This window comes from Thunnus thynnus, chromosome 21 (assembly GCF_963924715.1).
Source record: "Thunnus thynnus chromosome 21, fThuThy2.1, whole genome shotgun sequence".
Lineage (NCBI taxonomy): Eukaryota > Metazoa > Chordata > Actinopteri > Scombriformes > Scombridae > Thunnus > Thunnus thynnus.
In genome coordinates this window covers 14,299,281-14,313,152 of record NC_089537.1, presented here as the reverse complement: position 1 = coordinate 14,313,152, position 13,872 = coordinate 14,299,281, and the positions used below count along the sequence as shown (strand labels likewise).

General features: G+C 41.3%; 1 protein-coding gene across 2 annotated transcripts in view; it reads left to right on the top strand.

Moving 5' to 3' along the window:
- Window positions 1-13,872, top strand: part of stau2 (staufen double-stranded RNA binding protein 2) — an 89,307-nt gene that overhangs the window by 19,472 nt on the left and 55,963 nt on the right. For both annotated transcript variants that reach the window (XM_067577653.1, XM_067577654.1), the window contains 2 exons: window positions 4,449-4,608; window positions 8,828-8,935. In XM_067577653.1, coding sequence (XP_067433754.1) covers window positions 4,449-4,608; window positions 8,828-8,935 — 268 coding nt within the window. The remainder of the gene's footprint in view (window positions 1-4,448; window positions 4,609-8,827; window positions 8,936-13,872) is intronic.

Below are 13,872 nucleotides of genomic sequence, written 5' to 3'. Positions count from 1 at the left end.
TAACAACAACTACAGTCGACTGGGCTGGTTAAGGGCGATGTTAAATTCCAAACGAAATTTCATTCGATGTGTTCTTATGAGCAAAAAAGACAGATTTATGACTAAAAGGAAACTCTGCATTTTGGTTTTGATTGCTGCGGTCTACGCGGGTTTGCCAGCCAAAGCTGTTGAAATTTTCACTGCTCCCTATACACTGCCATCTGCAACTGGTCAACAATGTTACGAGTCGAGTTACAAGAAGCATATTTCACTTTACTTCCACAGAGCTACTGTATGTAACGACAGAAAATGAGACAGGATTTCTGAAAACGTCACACCCAAATATAAAAACAACCAGAGGCCAGCTATGAGAATATTAAGGCATGTCTCTGATACATTTTTATTAAATGTGCTTTTCCGTGCTGTTTTAGATATTAAATATTTACTGAATATTGTCTAACTGACATCACTAGATAGATACGACTTATATGGCTGTATCAAACGCACTTATGCTTTAAAAAAATGAAAGTTTTGAGGAAGCGGATAAGAGGTAGGTTGTTCAATTTAGAACAAATGTACCATATCCAGCAGCAGAGAAAATCTGCAGGTTTTTTTTTTTTTCTTTCTACATGGCATTGAAAAGGAAAATAGTTTTGCATGCCACAGGAGAAAATAGTTTCCAGCCGAAATGTCACCTTGCCATTTATAGTAATAATTGCAATGCTGTATCTCCTATTTTCCAGTTTGACTGTGTGTGGGCTCAAAAACGGCAGGATCTTTGAATGCGTCTATCTCTGTGTGTGTTCGTGTGTGAGTCTTTGAATGATTAACATGAAATAGAAACCTTAACAAACGTGGCCTATGTTAAAGAGAGCTGCAGGGAAGCGTCTGCCTTCAAAGTCATATTCATTACTCACTGCTAAATGCTGACGAGTTATCATTTGATTGAGTTATGGCATGTTTTCTCTCTCTCTGTCTCTCTCTCAGTCACTCTTCCACGAGTCACACTAGATACATATACACACACGTCATCACACACACAGACGCAAAGTGGTGCTTTTTTTTTTTTATTATTTTTATTTTTTTCTCTCCCTTCCACTAGTCTCCACACCCTCCCTACAGGTGTCCTGGTCCAATTCCCTCTCTGTAGTAATAATAATAATAAAAATAATAACTGATAACACAGAACAGGCAGATCCAGCCAGCATGTGCTGATTTTTGTACTGGCCATGGTGCGCTGACGTGATCTTCCTGCCTTTTTTGTCTGCATGATTTTGATGTGTGTGTGTACGTGTGCTCGCCTGTGTTCTTGGCTGACTCGCTTGTGTGTAAGCCACTACTTTCCCACGTTGTAGAGTAGGTTCTCCCACAGGCCTCCCTCCATGTCCCTCTCTCTTCTCTCTCTCTCTCTCTCTCTTTCCTTCCCTCTTTCTCTCCCCTTCGCTCTCCCTCCGCTCTCCGTCTTATCCCTCTCTCTCTCTCTTCCTCTCTGCACCTGTACTCAGTGCTCCAGCCCCAGCTGCTCCCATCTCGGCTCAGCGCTGTTGGCCGGAGCCCATGTTGCACTTGGCATGTCCTCTGAGACCCTGGGGCCACGCTTGACGTGCGAGGGCCAGGCAGGCCCCCGCCCAGGGAAGGCTCCCGTGGCCAGGAGGAGCTGAGAGCAGACGGATGAGAGGAGGGCTGTGGGGCTGGAGAAAAGACCTGCTGCAATTCTGGAAGTAAAATGCTGACTCATTGCTGGGAACGAGATTGTGTTGTAAATAATTATCTTTTTTCACCAGTAACTTAGAAATGAGGCAGTATTTTTGGAACTTTTATCTTCAGTAGAATTTTACCAAGTTCAAGGTTAATTCTAGTTTATTACAGCTTGGCTCTTGTTTGTGTAGTTTTTCCATAGTTTTTTCTTAGTTACAATAAACATTGCTACAACAGAGTCTGACGAAGGAAGAATTAGGGTCTTTCAGATGATCAGTCAGGTTATAAACAAGCCAGCTCTTCAGTTAAATTATTTACCACTTAATCTGGTGGTGAAATGTTTTATGTGGATGTCCGATCAGCATGATGGTAAATGTAGTCAATTGAAGTAGTAAATTCCTCAGTGCATGCTATATTGACTGAGAAAGCTGAGTTTTCCTGCTCGCAGAGCTGTGCCGACCGTGCCTACATGTACCAGGATGCATTGTGCACAAGCTTCTGATGTTCAACCCGCAAACCCACTCTGGCTCGAATGAATGCGGCTAAATATCCAAGTCAGCCATTTTACATCCATTGTAAAATGTATCTTCCTTCATAACATCCTCTGAACTCATATTTTGGGATGCCAGTTTCACTCATGGAAATGTAGCTGGTTTGCAATAGAAGAAGAGAAGTGAACAAGGACGTTTTGTTTTCGAGCGGCATCTAGAGCACACCCCCTGGCTACCCAGAGGAGAAATCCAAGCTGAAACAGCCCGTAGTTCTTCCTTGCCCCCAACTACATCCCTGTACATGTCAAATGAGGTGTTGGTGCCGGAAGAACAACAGATTTTGCAGCTGCGCCCCAGAGAAACACACGTTTTTCACACTATATCCCTAAGTCGGATAGCTAGAGATGAGGTTGAAAATCAGTGAAATGGTCCTTTAAGGTCTTGTATGATTGGTTGATTGCTTGTGTGTCTTACTCCATGTGACTTTTCTACAGATGTTTTTAACCATGCTGATTGGTCGGTTGGTCCACCACTTTGGTCGACTGTGATTGTTTTAAATGTGCTATACAAATCAATTTTGACTTGACTTGACTTTGGATCAGAGTGAAATATCTCAACAACTACTTGACTATTTGCCAAGATATGTGGTACAGATGTCTGTGGGCCCCAGAGGATGAATCCCACTGATATCAGTTACTTTTCCTTCAGGGCCCTCAGCATGTCAAAATTTTCATTTATTCAGTGAACTATCTCAACATATACTGGACGGATTTGGCACAAATTTGGTACGGATACTCATGGTTCTGAGACAATAAATACTAATTACTTTGGTGATCTTCTGACCTTTTCTCTAGCACCATCATTAGATCTAAATCTCACTTTATCCAGTACTTTGGTGTATGACCAAATGTCTTCAACACTTAGTGACACTCCGATAAGCCTGAACTGTACTTTGTGTTTAGTGGTAATTAGCAAACGGTAGCATGCTAACACGCTAAACTAACATGGTGAATATTACACCCGCTAAACTCCAGCATGTTAGCATTGTCATTTTGAGCAGACTCACAGAGTCCGTAGCACGGCTGTAGATGCTTAGACTTGTCATATTTTAAAAGAGTAGGGAGTATTTGTGGTTTTCAAACATAAAAAAATCCCCCAAAAACATGTTGAGCTGCTTTTGAATATGGTGCTGCGACTCGACGTCTCCACATTTAGTGATGTGCGTGTGAGTGATTGGTTGTGAAAGAGACTGTGCCAAAGTTTCAACAACTTAGGTTGGCCTTCCAGTGCACAGTTTTCCTGTCTTATATGTTTGAGCTTCTCTGGTTCCCCAAATTCCCACACGTACTCAGTCAAGTATTAAATCTCACATCTCACAGCCGCAGCAGTGCCAAGTAGGATGTTCTGGAATAGCTGAAAATGAATAGAAATGTATACACGGACAGAAGGGATAGCTTAATTTTCGGAAAGCTTGTTTTAATTTTCTTCGGCATGTACTGCAATTAATGACACGTTCACTAAATATTGATTTTCATTCTCTTATTAAAAGCTAAATGCCTCAGCCAAACGTGAAAATATTACATTTCTCAGAATAAATGAGGCACCAGACTCATTCATCTCCGCTGCTGCTGCTGCTGTCCGCTTGTGTCTGCCACATATGGTGGCTGTGTGTCCTTGTGAATTCAAGTGTATACCGTCAGAGAAGAAACAAGACAGGGAGACGGATATTAAAAACTCCGGATTCCTCCCTTTTCTTGTTAGCTTTCCCACTATTTCTCTTTCCTTGTCCTCAACTCGGCAGACATTCTCAGCCTTTCTCCCCCTGACCCAGGAGGGGGTATCACACACGCGGACTTGCAGACCTCTAAATCTGCTCGGTGACAGCTCAGTCCCGCTCTGTCAGGACCCAAAGAAAGAGAGGAAAATCTATGTTCAAGGCCAGAAGAAAGAGGAGAGAATATATATGTTCCTGTGCTTTGTTTGGCAACCCTAAGCTGAGATCCAATGAGACATCAGTCAAGTGGTTGGCCAACAGGCTATTGTGCAGTAATTGACCCTGATGAAGTGGTGAGCTTTTAATTTGGGAATGGTATGAATGATGTGAATTCATAGCTTTGCTCATAATGTTCAAGTCTCTCCCTTCGCTTGCTTTTCATGTGTTTTTAAGTCAGATATAAACGTTCACTAAGGGGTGTAAGCAATCCACTAATTTGGATAATTTTTCCTAATACATATTTCTTTCTCTCTCTCTCTTGTTTTCTGTGCTTTTATTCCTCCCAGGTACCATTATCCTGTTCCTAAGATCTTCTACGTGCAGCTGTCTGTGGGGAGTCATGAGTTTATTGGCGAGGGGCGCACCCGCCAAGCAGCCAGACACAACGCTGCCTTGAAGGCCCTGCAAGCCCTCCGCAATGAACCAATCCCTGAACGGCCACCACAGGTAACCACACACGAACTCGTATAAAAAAAGCTTACACTAGCATTGCGTGGTTTAACAAGCATTTGTTGACTTCCCCCATGGGAATCCCCGCCGCCATATTAAAAGGGCACCAATTTTACGCATAAAGATCAGTTTACTTGTCATGGGGAGTACTACTCAGCCTGTGAAAACACTTTTATAATTGGGCATTTACTAGACCGAGAGGGCCAAACGTAATGATGAAAAAATATGGGTTGCATTACAGGAAATGTACAATCCAGCTTTTTTGGATCTTGACACATACTAGGGACCAAAACTTAAGATGTTTTCAGCTTTGTTGGCCAATCTTTTGACCATTCTTTTTAAAAAAAATATCCCCAACTTCATGGAAGTACCATACTAAATTGCTGGAGTTCTTCTCTCTATACAAGTCTACTACTATAAAACTCAAATAGGCTTTTCTGGCTTCTGAACAAAACCACAATTGTCCAACTATGCACTGTATTGTACCGATGACTGTTTGGTTGTTTTTGACACACTTTGTACATTTTACATCAGTCCAGTTTAGTAAACTAAATGAATATAGTTTTATTACTGTATGCTGCTCTATTTGCACAAGAGCACTAGAGAACAACTGCAATAATCTCTTCATTGCATTAGTACTTGTACTGTGCAGTGATAATAAATGGAAGAAAAATTGTTATTAATTATTCTCAATGTCTGTGTTAGGCCCGCTATAAGTGCAAGTGTTTTTCATTTTCAGTGCTCCACTCCCTTTGGATCCTTCATCCTAACAGTGCAAGTGGCCACTCATGTCACGTACGGTGCCAAGTGCTGACTACAAGTGACGGCAGTTGCACTCAGCACTCGGGCATATTAAATGAATTTCTAGTGAAAAGCATCGTATGTCTACACAACTGATACTTGATTATCAGTCATTCTTACTTAGTCTTGATATATCAAGGAACAAAACATCAAACAACAAAATCATTCTTATCATAACATCCTGATTCTTTACTGCTTGAATGAGTATCCCAATGAAATTAAATCTTTTAATGTAGTTTAATATGTTTGTGGACATTCTACATTTATTAATAAGGAACCTGAAATGGTTATATAAGACTAGACATGAGACTAGTTGTGCTGCCTTCACACCCAACCTTGTGAAACGTTGCCTCTTCCCCCACAAAGCTCATTCATTCAGTTTACAAAAGGTCATTCTCCACTCAAATTGTCAATCATTGCAACCTCATCTCTCCAGCATTTTTGCCACCTTGTGACAGCGTTCACCTCAGATGACTGTCTCTCCACTCTCCACTCGACCCCCTCCAACTTGAAAACTCTTCCCTTAATGGAAAGTCAAAGGATTTGTGCTGCCGATCTGCTGGTTCTCTCCCTGGAGAGGCTCTATAAAGAGTGTTGGGCTGGTTTTTGCAGTTATTAAGTGGAATGCTTAACCAGCTTTCATCAGATTGAATCCAAATCCACTTTAGCTCTAATTACTCAAATGTATAATTTAAGCCCTGCAATCTCCATAGTTTTAGTTTGCACCTGCCAGGGGTCTTGCCCATTACTTTTTTTTTAATGTTCTTTTTTCTTTCTGCTTAATCCCAATGTCACCGTACCTTTCCAGAGTTTCCCCGCAGGCATAGCTGTTAACTGTTGTTATCATCTCCCACCGGAAATCAAATTACCCCATATCCTCACAGCCTGGCATCCCCGGCAGTTATTCAAAACGCTTTGGCTCCTCTCACTCGCCTGATTCACTGTCTTGTGGCGTCGGCCTCCATAAATGAGCTCTTTGTTTGCTGCTGCTTCTGAGTCTTGCTTTACAAATTGAAGCACATTGTGTCTACAGTATATGTCTTTCATTCTGTCTCTGCGTGCGTGTGTGTGTGTGTTCCTACACGTGTAAATGTGTGGACGCCCTCAGGCTAGAAGTGTTTCTTTCACCGAGGGCTGTCATACCTTTATTTTGAGGAAGACCACAGGTAAATATCAGTGACTCTCTAATTAGAGTGTTTACACGCAGGTAGAGCAACAAGATGTAACCCTAGGAAACACAAAAAAAAAGACTTCAAAGGAGTTCAGGCAATAAAACAGAATAATGAAACTGCTGACTTACTTGTAAATCCCTGTCAGTGGTTTCAGATGTTTGTGATACTGTTAAAATTGTGATTCAATAAATGCACTTCCCATCTTGAACAAAGCAGGTTGTTTACCCCTCAATCAATGGTTTAATTGTATAACTACGAGAGGAAATCTGCATCATCAGTTTCCAGGAGCAAAGGTCACTTGCTTATGGCATCGATGGTGTGCTCTTAGAAGAAAGATATATTTACATCTGGGGAAACTGTGTCATTGATAATAAACAGTTATGACAGAGTCATGTTGTTCTGTCCATTAAAGATCCCCTTCATCCCATCCTTTGATCTAGGAGTCTGTTCCCTTAATACGAAACCAGTATCCCAGGAGCATAGATTTGAATGTGAAGCATTCTGTTCGCCCACGGTCACTGTTCATTCAAACATTTCCTTTCGGGTGTTAATGTCTCCGAGCACTATATGGGTCTTCACTTGGTTGTACTTTTCCCAAGACTCTCTGTGCAGTAGATCCATAAGTAGAAGCAGCACCAAAGTCACATTTGGTGTTCTATTCATCTTTGTCACAGCAAGGTTGCTGATCTGCTTGGTCATTCCAGTTTGCATGCAAATATACACCCCCAGACATACGCAGACTCTTAACACACGGCTGCTAGTAAATGCAGCCCTTAGAGAGGGAATTCACACTATTAATCACTGATATCAAGAAAGCCTCAAACAGTGGCATAAGAAAACCTAACTATGAAAACCATGAATGCATAATAGAAATGGAATGAAAACAATCCACGGAAGAAGAATGGACTGAAGCCCTTTGGGCTCACTCATTCTCGGGTTTCTTTCATTTTCATCCGCCTATACTGTAAAAGACAGATAATGTATGTCTTTGAACGCAAAACAAAGCCTCAGAGCACAAATATATGCCTGGTGCGGTAGGTGCATTTTACCATGTGACTGTTTCCTGTGAAATACAAGAGATCTAGCAGTATGAATCATGCATTGTATCAGGTCACACAATGAGGCAGGAGATGAGAAGGAGCCCAAAGGGAAAGACCACAGCCATTCAGACTTAATCAGACAAAGAGCTGGACATGAGAAGATAAAGATCGAGACACAACTCTGAATTCCCATAGACAATTGGCACCGAAAAGCCCTTTGTTGTATGGCACCTGACACGATCCTGTTGCTTGAACTTGTTTCTTTATTAGTAGAAGCGACCATTTATAAGACTTGTATTCAGAGGTGAAAAATAATCAATTTAGGAATCTCTGAAAGTTATTCTTATAGATTTAGTCAGTCTGATACATATTTAAACACCTCAATGACTGAAGACACCCGAGTCATCTGGTATCAATCCAGAATTGCTTCATAGACTACTCATGGGTGGCAAACTTTGTTGATTGAGAACATTTTCTCTGAATTTGTTACATGCCGATGTGGTTAGGCCTGTCTGGGTCCTAAAAGAGTATGATTATCCCCACGTAGTGTAGTGGTGTTCTCCAACCGACCTCAACAATCTTTTCCTTATTCATCATCTCCACGCTTCGTAGCTGATGACGACTCAAATTTGAGTCCTTGCTCTCTAGTTTCTGTTTTGACGTGGATATAGTTCTTGATGTTCATAAATAATAATTTGACTATCTAGAACAGGGAGATGATGTACAGTAATTCTTAAATTGAATGGACCACCCCTTTTAAGAGACTTTCCTGTACAGACAGGGGACCACCAGTCATGATCTGGAATATTGAGTTCTCAATTCCACATCAGATAAGGGCCATTGCCAGAAAACAGACAACAGCTTGGCCACTATCCACTTTCTAGGTGTGTAATTCACAAAATGTGATGTGAATTTGATGTGCCACAGTTTCGGGGACATGGTTTTGTACATGTTTGGTACAGTCGGGGGAAAACAAAAGATAATATTTCTTTCCATTTATTTTGGAAAACCTCAACTTTAAACAGTGGCTCATTTATCATAATACTTGCTGCCAAAGTTTAGGAACTCAGAGATTTGCATATTATCATTAAGTAATCTAAAAGAAAACAAAAGACAATGTGTATTGCTCCAACTTAATTACAGAAATATCTGAACATGAAGGAATATTCGTAAACCTTTTTTTTTTTTTTTTTTTTTTTCCAGAGCCCGGAGGAAAAAGGAGAGACTGAGGAAGGCACTGATGCCAGCAAATCAGAAATCAGCCTGGTCTATGAAATCGCCCTCAAGAGGAATCTGTCAGTCAACTTTGAGGTGAGAACATGACAGAAAAATGACATAATATCCTCAAATACTCACAAAATATGACCATGTGATAGCATTATTATTGGCACTGCTTTAAATTGCAAGTCATGTTTCCTGCGCCTTTTTCTGCCTCAAAGTTATCACAGAGGAGATAAGTCATTAAATGGGTGTAAGGTCAAGCAGTTAGGGAATGTGTGAGTAGTCATGATGTATGTCGTACGTGGCAAGTATTACAAAATTTAAACAACTCATTAGCTTTGCGAACGGATAACGATGAGAAAACTGAAGGAGTACTGTGCTGTCATCACACTGGCAGTTCTCTATTTCTTACTGATAATGAAATAAGAACTGTGTGAGGACGTGTGTTGAGTTCATTTATCTGAAACGGAGTTTTGAAAAATGTGTGACTGGGAAGTTTTGGTTGGATCACTGCCTTTTAAGGAAATCGAATGGGATCAGTGGCGTATTCCCTTTGACTTTGCAAGTGACTCAGCTGATAAGGTTCTGATTATAGTGGGCCCATCTGCAATAGTAAGATTGTGTAAGATTAATCTGTAGTAGTCAGCCCTCTATACAGTCCTGCAAAACAAAATGAAATGAGCTTATATTTATCCGATTATTTTCTCCAACTCTCTCTTGAACCAGTATTCCTCTTAAATTGCCTCTTATTTATTAGCTGCAAAGTTTGATTCTGTGCTCTCATATGAGCAATCAGTACATTAGCCCTCCAATAAATCTTCCAAGGTCTCAGTTTCAGCAAAGACAGAACCTCATAAGGTTCCAGTGTTTCACTGACAAAATATCACACCTATGATTCAAATACAGATCTAACACACTGTTTATTAAAATTGAAAATTCAAGATATCTTGTGAATTATTTTGCATATTTCAACATGACACTCTTGTTGTCTTTGGAGCCTTGAGATCTTGACTAAAATTTAAAATTAAATTCTGTTGACTTGGAAGAGTGCTTGCCTACACAATGTAACCAATATAAGTTTGTAGTGATTAATCCAGTAAAGGTATGAAAGCATAGGAAAGTAAATTAGATTAGATTATTTTAGATTTAATCTAATGTATGCCTTCATACCTTTTATTGGATTTATCACTACGAACTTATATTCATTAAATCAGTTGAAAGTAAACCATTCACTGAAAAAAATGTCTGTAACATTGCTTTCCGATATGCACCAGCAATGTCCCAAAGAAGGCAAAAAGACTACACAGTACAATACAAAGAGCCTTTTTCTTGTTCAGTTTACAGTCTGCCTGTGGGTCCAAAATTACAAAATGATTCCAATCTAATAAGGTGCATTTAAAACAGAGCTATTGAAAATAAAATACAGGTCCAGCTGCGGAATATCAAGCATCAAATTAACTTAATTTCAATGCATTGCCTAAAAAGTGATTCCAGCTGGTGATTATCAGAATGAGCTAACTTCAGCTCAGTGATTGACCAGCAGTGCTGCTTGTACATGTGTGGTGTGTTATTCCTCATACAGCTGACGGTGACATTTTCTTCCATCATTACCTGACCGGAGAGGTTTTCCTGTTCAAGCACCTTGCAAAGTGCTTGATTAATTGCCAGGAAGCAAACGTAAGATGTGTGATCCTGATCAGTCAGTCACTGTCACCTGCTGAGTCTCGCCTATCCCGACAGCATCTCATCTTTGGTGATCTATTTAGTCACAACAAGCCTTCCCTATGTGATATACTATATGTCCTTCACTATGGGGAAAAGCACCTCAACTGTGGGAGACCCTGGAGCATGTTTGATATTAATGTCAAGATAAAAATGTATAAACTTACTGGGGATTTTCCCTTTCATGTCACGTCAGCCTCAGTCAATTTAACACCCAGCATGCAGTGACCATCAGAGGAAATAAATCTTAAGACACCTCTGCATTGCCGCACTTGTTCAGCTATGCTGAACAGTTCATATTTTCAGAACTTTTTCACAGCTGCTCCTGATGAATTGTTTTACATTAGAGAGTCTGACCTTGATAAACTCAGTTGGGTGCTGCTACAGTTTTCCACTGTTTGCCAATGTCGTTTTCCACAGGATAAGATGAGTGTTAACTGCTTTGCTCAAGGTTTTCCTGTTAAGATTCCTCCAGACATTCCAGGGAATCTCATCACCTAAACTATTACACTGCCACTGCTCCAAAATTTTCTAAAAATCCATGAAGAAATTTTGTGTGTCCTTACATGACCTGCTGGGTCTGTTCTCCTTGGCTTTCACCATATCTCAGCTGACTCATCCAATATTCTCTCCCTGATCGCCCCCTCTTCTTCTTCTGCACTCTGCAAGGTGCCAAAAACAAGGGAGGCTCAGTTTACTCTGTGTGCCCCCTCCCTTCCTCCACAGAATCCTTCCCTTCCACCTCTCCTACCATCACTCCCAAAAATCACACAGAGGGCGGTTGCGTGTTGAGGCTAGGGGGAAAGGTGGATGGGGGTGAGAGGAAATGGAGACAAGGATGGAAGGAAGGGAGGGAGACTCTTCTCACTCCGTTGACTTCGCTTGCTAATAAGAGTTTACACAACACTGGAAAAATTATCTGGAAAGCTGTCCAATCCTCCCCTTTCTCTCCCCTTCTCTGTTCTAAAATGCATTTGCTCATCAGAGCATGACATGGCTATCCTTCCTGGAACTGCTATTAATAATTTAAGCCAGCTAAATCTGGATTGATGTGATTCATTATCTGTCATGTCTTTGTCACTGTCAGCAATTACACCGCTTTCATTTTCAGTCCCTTTTCAAAATTGGAAGCTGAGAGTGGCGGTTTTAAAAGCAACCACAGCCACATTCCTTCAAACAGTCTCTCTTCTGCATGCTGTCAGTCTGGAGACTGGCTGTTCATTATTGCTGTCTGATGAGCAGTAAATCAGTAACTTCTCCTCCACATGCTTTCTCTCCCACTTTGTCTATCTCTCTCTCTCATCAGCTAATATTATTTGCCTATTTCACAAGTTATTGATTTGTGTGCCTTTTGATGACAGGGGTGTCAAGCTGGGTTTGTTCAGAATTTTCTGTACTATAAATAGATTTCATGATTTAAAGTAGAGAGGGAACATAGAGACAGGTCAGACTAACAGTTTGTTTTCCATGACTGCTCTCTTTTTATTTTCTTTACTCCCAAAAATTGTGCATAAAGATGTTGATGACTGCTGACCTCCTCCTCTGCATATCAGTCACACCACATTTATTTTCCTGTGCCATGTCTAAACTAAACTGTCTGAAGGCCAGGCTGCATTGAGGCAATCATCCTCTTCCTCTCCTGGCATAATATAACTTTTTCTCCCCCTCATAACCCTGATGGCTCTCCAGCAGATTCACTTTCATCCTCAATCAGTGGGTTGCATGCAATATGCTCTCACACTGCCACTATGCTGTGGCTCGAAACCAAGTGTGAATTACACATGTCTCTGCGGGTCTCTCTTTGCCCATTGGGTCCATTACATTATAACTCATTAGACTAAGTTTGGCTTCATCCCCTACCCTGCCATGTCACATCTCCTTTACCGTGTCTTCTTTGATGCAATGAGAAGAAATGGTTCACTCCCACATCTCCACTCACACACATGCACGCACAGTTACGCATTCATGCAACCGACACAAAACCGTAACGGTCATCTCTCATGTGAAAGCCTTTCACAGCAGCCATGTTTTCACATCATCTCATCCTTGCCCTCACTGGGGCATGAAATTACCCGTGAGTCACCGCTAGCGAGTGTCTGCTTTCCCATCCCTCCGCAACGATGAGGGTCGCCGCCACCCTGAGAGCCAGTTGGCTCATTTAATCCCCCCGTCAGGCAATATCAAACAGATGTCAGCATCAAAGAGGAACCAATCTATAAATCACAGCTTGTGTGTTGGATCGGAGGCTCCCTTTCCAAGGAGGACACAAGAGAAGAGGGTCTGGGCCAAGAACCACCCATCTTACAAGAAGCAGCTTCCCTCAGGGCTTGTCCATCCACCACTCATCACAAAAGAGCTTTTCTTCCCTCTACCAGTCCTCACCATTGTCCTACCCTTCTCCCATAGCCTCCTCTTCCAGAGTACCTGAGGTCTCGCATGCACAGATCCTCAGACTGCTCAGGGTATTAATGTCTCTTTGAGAAGGCGAAGAGAAGGCCTCCCATGTTATATAAAAAAAAAAAAAAAGACGAGATGAAGAGACAAGAAGAGAAGGGGATTGAAAAAAAAAATCAACCTTGAATTACCAAGTGTTTCCTGTGTACAACCTGATCCTTGTCATTAGGTGGCAGACGGGTGTGTTTTTGTGTTTGTTAGCATGTATGTGTGTGTGTGTGTTCGTGTAAATGAATGAAAGCGCTGAAATACCATCGGTGTGGCACAGATCCCGTGTCGTCTGCCAGGAGACTGACTGCAGCTCGTCTGCCGCCATCCCGGGCCAGGAGTGTGCGATGTGTGTTCACAAACGCACACTTTGTCTCATATTCTTTGTTGACTGCGCCCTAATACCTATTCAGTCCACATTTGATTTCTTGCTTTTTGTTAGTAACTGCATGTTTTCACTTAAGATAGCATAAATTAAGTCTTATCAGTGCAACACTTATTCTGCGGTATTTGTGAAAGTTCCAAGTGTGTCGCCTCAAGAGGAGGAGACAACAAAAAACATCCTGATGGGGGAAAAAAAGTAGTGACTCAGAAACAGGCCTCCTTGACAAAAGACTAGATAAGGGTGGCATTAGTTTCTTTAGTCTTTAGTAATCAATATACAGTATATATGCTTAAACAATTTAAAAAGATTTTTAAGTGCCTCCTTTGTTATTTTGATAGCATGACAGTACAGAGAGACAGGAAACTTAGGAAGAGAAAGATAGTGATGACATGCTACAAATGTTTCTGGCCAGAATCAAAGCAGGAATGTCGAGGTTACACGGTAGATGTCTTGTCTGTATGTGCTTGTATCTGTGTAT